The following is a 10,370-nucleotide window of genomic DNA, read 5'->3' as shown; positions in this document are numbered from 1 at the left end:
AAGCCAGTCGGAGGATGGGTGCACATGTTTCCGTGTGACTTACGAGTCAATTTTATGCATATTTGTGATTTAGGAAAATCCAGGTTTTCTTACATATACTAAAAAAAACTACCACACCTGAATCCAGATTGTAGTTTAATGAAAATGCAATGTTTTAAATATTAAAAATTGTTTTTAACAAAAGTTCCACAAAGAAAGCCAAAAATACCAATATAAATACAAATTGTGAAACAACATCCCAATGAGGCTAGATATCTATACAAAACAATGCAAAAAAAGAACTGAGGAGCAATGCTTACCCTGATGCAGGAGGAAAAGATGACAAAGAGTAAAACAGGATAAACTCCTCGCATTCTGACCTGTTTTGGATCAAAGACTCAGACAAATGAGTCCTGTACAACAGACTGCTGTCGTCTCTCTGAGCCTGAAGTGTCAGCTTTTCCTGCATAGCTTTCTAAAAGTACGAGGCAGTAGTACAAACGGCGAAATAGAAAACCTATTGCGCAAGAGCAACTCCTTTGAAAACCGTTATGTCACTTTTTGCACACATATGGAAAATATTTAGCACAAGGAGGACCCTAGTGTAAGAGCAGCTTTTCAGTATTTAGCTTTAAGATTTTGGATATGTGAAGTTTTAAGACAATTTCCCATTACATTGAACAAAAATAACCAGCATTATCAGGATGTTAAGATTTCTGTTTTGGAAGAAAATCCTGAAGTGCAGTTAAGCTTCAAAACTTCAGTCTCAAGCAAAACTCCTGTACTGTGTTACACATCAGCTGAATCATTTTCTCATTCACTATACATCTCTACAGAGTTTTAAGAGAATGTTAAAGAAAATGTTAAACCCACAGTAATGGAGTTCCGCATCTTTTTCAACAAAGAGAATGAACTCCTGAAGCTCGGAGGACAGACTGTAAATGTTGGATTCTCTCTGTGTGGAGGACCATTGTTGGTTTCTGTTTTTCCAGTTCAGTGGACAGTCTGAGAATGCGCTCATCCAGCTGTCAACATAAAAGAAAGGAAATAGAATCAAGCATAGACTTTTTTTTTTTTTTTCAATAGATATAATAGTAACATCAACAAAAACATGTAGTGTCTGTGATGTAATCTGTCATAGTAACAGAATCTGTAACTGCACACAGTCACTGATTATGAAGGATTCTTTTTGTTTTTATGTTAATAACTGAGCTCGTGAACCGAAGCATGCAGCAGATTGAACAAGTAAAGAAAAAACGTTTATAATGCATAAAAAAAGCAATTTTAAAAAAAAGTAATTAAAGTTTTAAACCAAGATAAATGCAAACGTGAGCTTGCTGAACAGACAAAGTGGGAGCACTGAGCCTAACCACACCCTCAGAGGTGCAGCCCATGTAGACAGTTATAACACTGAAGCTCATGAGCACAACACCTTTCACAAACATGAATTTTTTTCACTAATTAAAAATGCTTCAATAAAAATGTAAAACCCCCTTTTTTTCTCCAAAAGCTGAAACCGAGTTGCAAAGGAATTTGAGGATATGCAATAAAATAAGAAAAATCTAAATACATGGATAAAAGTATATAAATGTTGAAACTGACAAAAAAATCTGGTCATTTTGACTCCTACAACAGTGAAAATGTTGGAATAGGGACATGTTTGCAAGCATGTAATCTGGGATGAACGACTGTTACACAGATCTAAATAGACTGATGCATCACATTTGAAGAAAAAACTAATTTGGATTATAAACCACATCATATTTTAAAGTTACAGTATTGTGGGGATTACGTAGTATACACTTTTTTCTCTATATAACAAATGTTCAAACACAGTTTGTTTGACTGTTTTGTTGTCACATTCACACGATTGATTACTTCTTCATTACCTCTTTCAGATCTTCACAAACTGCATTTCTTTCTGTTTGCTCATCTTCGCCACTCGTCTGCAGCCAACTCTGCAAAACCTCTCTCAACTTTCGCCACGACCTGAGCAGATACACACACACACACACACACACACACACACACACACACACACACACACACACACACACACACACACACACACAAAGCTTAAAATATCAGTCACTGCACAGCCTCATATTTAACTGTGAGAAAAAGAAAGAGATTTATACCGAAGCTGCTGCCTGCTCTGTTGGAAGCTCTTCAGGTCTAGCTGAATGCTAAGGAGCTCTGTCGTTAGATCTGATGCTGGATCACTGGATAAATCTTCTACACAAGGATCCTCACTCTCTTTACAAGATGCTCTCAAATTTGTATCTTCAAAGGCATCAAAACAGACATTTGAGGTCAGCAGTTGTGTTTCTTATAGGCAAAGATAAAAATAATCCAAGCAGGTAGAAAAATTGCAGGTACCATACCTGTATCAGCTGATGAGAGGGGATTAAATGGAGTTGAAGACTGATGAAAAGGTACAGGTAAAGGCTCTTCAGGACATGACCTGCTGGATTTCCTTAACTTAAAAATGGGATAGAAACATATCAGATACCCAGGTTTTCCAACAGAAGCATAAGATCTTGCTGTTATTTAAAGACAAATCAGTGATAATTACTGTATTCTGTGTTCCTGAGCTCATGAAAGCTGAAGGAGGCAGAAGAATGTCCTGGTTTTGGGCTTTCAGAGGCAAGTCCACATTGGACATGTAAGGCTCAGTGGATGCGTGGGTGCTCTGGTGGGAAACCTCAGCAATCGGTTCCACTGAGTCAGATGGGGAAATGTTGTTGTTGTGTGACGATGCTGGAAGACAGAAAGTCACGCTCTTTTTCGCAGGTTGCACTCGAACTTCTTGCTCTTTCTGTGGTTTGCACAACGCCCGCTCCTTCCACCGCATGGCACAACGTTTAACAACCCTCTGGAGAGACTGCCGTCTCTGAAACACACAGGCAGGCTGGATTAAATGATACCTTCATTTAGTAACCGAAAATCACAAGATGTACACACATAATAACCCACTTGTTCTTGGCTAAACTTTGTTAGGTCAGTTGTGAGATTATTCATGTAAGCAGCATATGTGAGGATGTACGTCACACCCTCCCTCAGCAGCTGGTCTCTGTAGACCTGTGCAGCTTTGACTGCCTGCTCTCGTTTGCTGCGCTGCTCTGCGACCCACAGCCTCCATCCATGCAATACCTGCAGTCGGTTTAAAGGGTAAAACACAGACATGTTAGGAGCTGTGATTTATGCAGCACATTTGATGTTTAATTTTGTAGCAAAGACAAGAATGTGGAGACAGGTCTTACCTTGGCCTGAAGAGTGAGGGACCAGTGCCAGAGAGCTCGCTCTGTATGTTCAGCTTCTCGACGTCTGTGCGCCAGCTGTTGGAAGGAAGAATACCAAAGTCATGGTCAGTTAAAGACAAATAAATCAAACAATGTTCATTACTGTGGAAGAGCTCTGGGAATCTGATCTATCATCCAATGTCATCTGAGAGGCAGCTCAGCACTGGCAAAAAAAAAAAAGTACACACTACAAAAACTCAGCCTTAAAAAAAACAAGAAAAAAATTTACAAAAATGAGGTAAATGTTGCTTAAAATAAGATAGATTTTTTGCCAACAGCACAAGAAAATTTGGCTTGTCAAGACTTCCCAAAACAAGTAAAAATACTCTTAAAACAAGATGAATTCTCTGGGATAAAAACTAAGAATCATCTTACCTTTAAAAAAGTAAGCATATGTGTACTCAATTTAAGATTTTTAATCTTACTTAGATTTCAGTTTTTTGCAGTGCAGCTAGAATGATAGAGAACTATCCTTGACAATAATAGATATCAGGAGTCCTGCAACACATCACATTCTCACAAAACTATAACGTCCACGTCCTTGCACCAGTTTAGTTTACATAAAGAGAAAAAATTATTGCAGGAGGCTAGAAAGATGCTATGAACTGCACCTTTTGTTACAGTACCTTTTGAAGATCTGTGTAAGTGTACCAAAGAAAACTGGCAATGTTTAAGACAAAGTCTGTCTACATTAATAAATGCTTTTTAGATTGTGTAGAACATTTATTGATTTTTAAGGGAAAATTACATTTTTATCTTTTTCAGATACACTTCTATTCATATTAGCAAAATGCTATAAAGCCATGCTATGGTTAAATTGGATTTTAGAGTACTGTCATACAGACAGCATGCATTGTCCTGTGTTTGTTGAAGACTCTGTTGGACCCAGACTGACTCCTGGTGAAAGCTGGCTTAGGTTGTGGTTTGTTTTCCAGGGATAGGTTAGGTTTATCAACAAGAATTAGTTTTCTGAACCGTTTTCATCCATGCAATATTCATGCTTTTAAACTCCACAGGGATGAGTTAAGAGGTGCAAGCAGGAGGCCCGGACAGAGTACAAACTTCCAATGGAGGGAAAAATTAGTTATACCTAACGTCTACAGAGTCTCGTACTCTGCTGAACCCATCTGGAGCAAAATAAAGATGCAGAACACATATGGGGCTTTGCAGAATTTTTCTTCCCAATTGTTTAATGAAGATTTTCCAAAGATGATACAAAGAAATTATTTTTAAAAAATTAAGAATTTGCTTCTTAGTATCCTCAAACTTCAGCAACATAAATGTGCATCAATCTAACCTTGTATCATATCGTTCATTAATTAAGTTAAGATTGGGTAACAGAGCATCAACCAACCTTCATTTTCCACTGTTCAAAGTAAGTCTGGTACATCTTCAGCTTCAGCAACAAGATTCCTTGCCGCTTCATCACCTGCGAAATCATCACATTTTTAAAAATTCATGTTACATCATGAAGACACTTGCAGCTTAATGTAATAGTATAAAATATAATGATCACCTTATTTTTCTGGAACTGGTGGTGATGTTTGCTCCATGCTGCCAGCGTTTTCAAGAGAAGTTTGGAGTTATGGTGCCACCTGGCTTTTTCTATGTTCATTCTCTCCCTCTGTGCCTCCCTGGTTTGGTTCCTCCACTGTCTGAAGGAGTGCAGCAGCACCACTACACACAGAAGAAAAAAATTTAAGAAGTAAAATAATGTAGGTGTACAACATGTAAAACAACATGGATTGAACATTATAGGTATTAAGCTCTTAAGCTCTCTTTTTTTTTTTTTTAAATCTTTTGCGTGTATGTGATTGAGTTTTTTTTATTGTTTTCTGCTTTGGTGTCTTGTTTCCTAAAATCTCAAGTATGTTTTTAAGGTTTGTTGTTGTGTTTTGCACCTCAAGGCAACCATACTTTTGTAAGTATTACAAGCTAATTAGATAAATTTTTATTAGATTTAAAGTTTTTAAACCTCATAAAAACCCTGCAATTTTCAACTAACACCAATTTTATGGTTAAAAGACTTGTTGGCCACTATTTTACTGAACTTCTTCTACTGGACCCTTGTCGATGTAACAGGAGTGTTTTTGTTTCAGTATTATCTGGTACAACCAAAAACCAAATACCTCCAAAAACAAAATGCATTTGCAACTGCTAATAAATAAATATTTACTTAATCTACCATTATGATTGTAGCCTGGAGTGGTATACATTTTTCAAATATCAAGAATCTTAGCTTTCCAGTGGTGTATAACATAAGTGGGTACCTGCAAGGGAGACTGTGTGAATACAGATCCATTTGTCATGTCCCGCCCATGGGCTGTTTAAAGGGGAGCATACAAGAAGTTGAAGTTTATCTACCTTGATTAATTGATTGTTGAACCTGTCTGAGTGCTTCTCCCTGCTGCTCACGCCTGAGAACTGCATGTGCTGTTACTTTTCTCCAAGCAAGAAACACCTACAGGGTCAAATAAATATATAGATGAATAAAACAGCTCAAAATGGCACAAAAAAACAGAATGATTATGCTTTTGGAAACATAAAGCACAAGATCAGGTTTTGTCACCTTGAGTTGGAGGAAATGCTGGAAGTGGTTTTGTGCAATCCGGACCTCAGCCAGCAGAGCTGCTTTCTCTCTCCAAATAATAAGAACTTTTCTAAAGACAGGACACTGAAAGTTACAATGCTGGCATACACCTGTGATTTCCCAACAGGAAAACTAAGGATGTTTAACGTCCGTATTAGTGTATGTTACCTGAGAAAACACTTTGTGTGCTGCCTGTAAAGTTCCTCAGCACGTTCGTAAACAAGAGACAGGTGTAGGTGACGTTTCTGTGAGAACATAACTTCAGTGTTATTTTTGTCACTTCCACGACATCAAACCATTTGATAATCTCTCCTGAAACAAACGCTCATTCACCTTCCACGCCACAAAGGAGTTCTGGAGGAGTTTAACTTCATTGTAGTGCTGGATCTCTTTCAATCTGTTTCTCTTCACTCTCTGGCTTTGAACAAACTAATCACACACAAAAACACTGAAGTGATTAAAACACACATGGAGATCTACAACAGCCAAAAGCACATCTGATTTGTGTTGCACATGACTTTAGTCATGTATTAAAGGCCTAGGCTGCAATGCAAAGATGGATCATATGATGCTGTATATCATTATGCAAATTTAAATAATAATGTTGGTAGATAAGAAGCATCCATCATCCTTCATCCTCAAAGCTCTGCTCTCATTTGACCACTGCACAGACGCAGTGAGGACAATACTGAAATAATGCAACTGTTAAAAACTTAGCAGATTTCCTTCTTAAATCAGAGAATGCATGTACAATGTACTGACTGTAAAAACAGATGGTTTGCATACTGAACGGGATGAAGACAAATAACAAAACAACGGAACCTTTTTCCATTTGTCTACAGCCAATCTCATGCAGCGCAGATCACCTCGATAACAGGCCTTCTGCTCTCTGTTTCTCCTGACATGAAAAAAACAGATCATTCAGACAACAGTCGTAGGTCAGAGCTCAGACTGAGCGACAGCTTTTGCAGCACTCAGCTTGCTTCACCTGTTTCGTATCTCGCTGCTGTTGTCCTTCCACTGCATCATTGTGTTGCGGAGAAGTCTGTGAATGTACATGCAGCGTAAAGCTTCCCGTTTCTCTGCCTCTTTGATCTGCTGTTGTGTGTGTTGTCGCCATCGAGTCCAGGCTCTCTGAATGTGGCATCGCTCTTCGTGGATAATTGCCTGGAAACATATGATACACAGCGACAGTTTAAATCAACAGTCTGATGTAGTTTCAACCTTCTGCTGGCATACCAATCGCTCAGAGAGCATCTCCTCTGTGTGTTTCTTTGACTTTTCCCGCCAAGTGTAGAACACCCAGGTGTACTGACGCTGTCTGAAAATGCAACAAAAAAAAATCATCTAACACAGCTTGCAGATCCGTTCGTAGAATCTGGAAATAGAACACACATTAAAGGGTCTGGGAAACACAAGTACTCACTGATTATAGACATCAGCTTTGTGGTGTCTGTGCTCATGTTCCCGTCTCTGCAGAGTGAAGTCAACCCATGACTTGAAGCATCGAGATAGTAAGTGCTTTACACACCAAATACCCGCAACACGCTCCAATTCCTGCAGAAAAAGGGAGGTTTATGAATTCAAATGTGTTATTTTGCACATTTTTAATGAAAGCTAAATATTTAACTAATTTGTAAACATTGATGTTACATTTTCAATTAATTTCCATTTAAAAAAAAAAAAATCATTCTTAATTTATCCATGAGACTGAACTCAGATGTGGTCTTAACAGATGGACAGTTGATTAAATGATAATTTTGTCTGGCCATAGATTTCAGGTGTGTTTACTGATGAAAAAAAAAGTACTGAAATAGATGTATGAGGTCATCAGCAGTCAAAATACAACCGAGAGATATTTAAATATAGGCGGCGATGTTAACTGAACATGATTTGTCTTGATTATGAACTGAACTTTCACATGTTGTTCTCATACTATTTCCGATTTAATAAAGGCCTTGAATGATATGCAAATCTCTTTTTGTGGATTTCACACAATATTCCAACATTGATGGGAAGTTGTGATGCGAGCAGCATAAGTTTCTAACATATTATTCAAAACTATGTCTTGACAGTTACCTGCACGTGTCTCAGCTCAGCAAGTTTCTCTCTCCACTGATGGAAACAGATCTTCAGCAGAAAAATCCTACAATGAGGAAAACCCTTCTTAACAAAAATAGGCTCAATATGCTTTTCAGTCCAAGGAAAGCAATAAATACTGCAAAGAAAAAACACACTATAAAAACACCTGTAGCTACTCAGTGCTATCTCAGTCAGAGATTTAAATTTCTGATCTTCAGACTCCTCCAGATGGTCCCTCCAGAGTTTCAAATACTTGCTCATCATCTATAAAGGACACAAACAGTAAACCATTAGCATCTTAACTGACTCTTTAACATTTGAGTCATCTGGTGTTAATCACCTACTCTTCGTTGGCAGTGTTGGAGAGCTATGTTGTTGTTCAGTTTGTGTGCTTTGTTCCACTTGGCGTTAAGAGCCAACCCCCGCAATCCTGAACGCTGTGAAAGGAGCACACAATGATCATGATCAGACATTTTCCAGATTTATAATAGTTTCATATGTTGTTGTTTTTTTTTTTTTTTTTTTTTTTACCATTAGACGATGATGGAAATGTTGAGTTGCTTTCTGGTTCTCTTCAGCCTCCTCTCTGCACAAGTTCACGTCTACTAAAGAGCTAAAGAATCAAACAGCTGTACAGGTGCAGTAGACTGTGTGATTTTGAAGCCTTATTTTTTTATGTATGGAGAAGGATACAAGCTTTCCAGCGGGTCAGTGCTCTGTGTTGAATGCTCCTGACAGTCAAACGGCTTGCAGCTTCCAAAAAGGTCTCTTCACTCAATCTGTGATGTAATGTCATGTTCCATGTCCTCCAACACTTCCTCATGAGGCGCAGGCAACAGGAACGCTGAGCCACAGCTGAAAGGAAAAAATACTCAACACATAAACTGCTGGAAGAGAGAGCAAAACAAAAGATGAAAAATAAAAAAGCGATTGTTTCCAAACTACCTTGTGCTTTCTTCTTAGTCTGGTGACAGGACACGTAATGTATCCACTGATGAAATGTCCTTTTTTTCAATTTTAGAGCAAAGTGAAAAGCAGCCTTGGATTCTTTTTCCTTCTGGCAACAAGCAGCTCTGTACATATCTCTCCACAAAAGCCAAGCCTTGGAAAAAAAAAAAAAAAAGAGAAAATTACACATAATTAGAGAAAGTAAAGAGGAAGTAAGCACTCCTTGTACATAATGTTCAAAACAAACTCAGTGGGTTCTCTTTCACCTTCCTCTGCGAGGTCATTGCCATCTGCTTCACATGTCGTTCCTGCTGTAATCTTGTCTGCCACAAATTCCATGCTGAGCTGCAACACACAAGTCGTAGTAAAACCAAGAACATTCACAAAATTACAGTAGAATATCTGATCAGTAAATACAATAAAACCTCACTGGATAGTTGAGACTCTCCTTTGTGTAAGAACTGACTCAAGTATTCTGCTCTGATTTCTTCTCATCTCTATGAAAGCCTTCCATCTGTCCCAAACAAGTCGCTTGAGTCGCCTGTCAGCTGATTAGAAAATCAAAGTGTTGAACAACACATCTGAGGCAGATTAAAAGTTCTCTACGATCAATCATACCTAATGATTGTGCGCTCTGCATTTTTGCCCTTTTCTCCCTCTGCAAAGACATAAAGTTTCTCCAACTATGGAATACCCAGTTGCACAGGTAATATCTAAAATAAATAAAACTCCATTAGCACACACTACCAATGTTCAAGCAGCAAACCTGAAGTGTAACATTTTTACAGACCTGTAGTGACACTCTGCTCTTACTGCAAGACTCCATTCTCTCCTGGAGACCCACCACTCATCTCTCCATCCTTCAAAGGTTCGTCTTAGGACTACATTGTTGTAGTAGAACCTGTTACACACAGTATTATTTTACAGAGTATAAAACTATCCAGCTACATTGGAACATAAAGTGTCTTAAAAAACACTACTGCTTGCTTGAAAATAAATGGATGAACAAACTATGTTACCAATTTAAGTTGCGTAACTCTAACATGTTACCTGGCTTCATGTGGAAGAATTCGACCGAACGTGTTTTTAATCCATATTTTTAGAAACTTTCTTGCCAAATGCCTGGACAGATTGAAAAGAAAGAAAAAGGTTAAACCAGGTCTCAGGATATTATTGTAGCAGGGTAAAATGTGGTAAACCAGCACCTTATCCTCAGTTCCTTGAGTCTTCCACCTTTGTTCCAGGTGTATCCAACTCGATACGGAATCTTTCTGGTTTGAACTTTTCGGATCCCTTTAGAGGCATCGCCAGACCTGACTGGACGTACTCTGACAGAGTTGCTGGCGGAATTATTTTGCATGATAAAAACTTAAACGCCCTTCTATACTCATTTACAGGATGACAGATGTCATTTTAGAAATACACGTGCATAATTTTCAAGTCATTGTTCTAAGACAATAAATAAATAA

The 10,370-nt window shown here is 38.2% G+C and overlaps 2 protein-coding genes across 2 annotated transcripts in view; both read right to left on the bottom strand.

Moving 5' to 3' along the window:
- The window catches only part of sxph (saxiphilin), a gene marked incomplete at its 5' end in the record, with an annotated part of 9,638 nt that extends 9,285 nt beyond the window's left edge, over window positions 1-353 (bottom strand). The window contains one exon of the mRNA XM_079242085.1: window positions 300-353. Coding sequence (XP_079098211.1) covers window positions 300-353 — 54 coding nt within the window. The remainder of the gene's footprint in view (window positions 1-299) is intronic.
- Window positions 354-875: 522 nt separating this feature from the next.
- Window positions 876-10,261, bottom strand: sfi1 (SFI1 centrin binding protein; the record flags this gene model as incomplete). The annotated part of the gene is made up of 29 exons (XM_079242084.1): window positions 876-1,004; window positions 1,869-1,968; window positions 2,118-2,262; window positions 2,364-2,460; window positions 2,555-2,872; window positions 2,956-3,132; window positions 3,243-3,317; window positions 4,636-4,710; window positions 4,798-4,958; window positions 5,646-5,742; window positions 5,851-5,941; window positions 6,040-6,116; window positions 6,205-6,300; window positions 6,694-6,769; window positions 6,860-7,038; window positions 7,111-7,192; window positions 7,298-7,428; window positions 7,951-8,017; window positions 8,120-8,217; window positions 8,298-8,390; window positions 8,485-8,555; window positions 8,647-8,808; window positions 8,899-9,055; window positions 9,168-9,246; window positions 9,332-9,449; window positions 9,520-9,614; window positions 9,692-9,802; window positions 9,952-10,023; window positions 10,107-10,261. The coding sequence occupies 29 exons, from the start codon at window positions 10,259-10,261 to the stop codon at window positions 876-878; spliced, it is 3,384 nt and encodes a 1,127-aa protein (XP_079098210.1).
- Between the last annotated feature and the right edge of the window lie 109 nt (window positions 10,262-10,370).

The sequence above is a fragment of the Telmatherina bonti genome (genome assembly GCF_933228915.1).
Source record: "Telmatherina bonti genome assembly, chromosome: 6".
Taxonomy (NCBI): domain Eukaryota; kingdom Metazoa; phylum Chordata; class Actinopteri; order Atheriniformes; family Telmatherinidae; genus Telmatherina; species Telmatherina bonti.
This window is presented reverse-complemented; position numbering and strand designations above follow the sequence as displayed.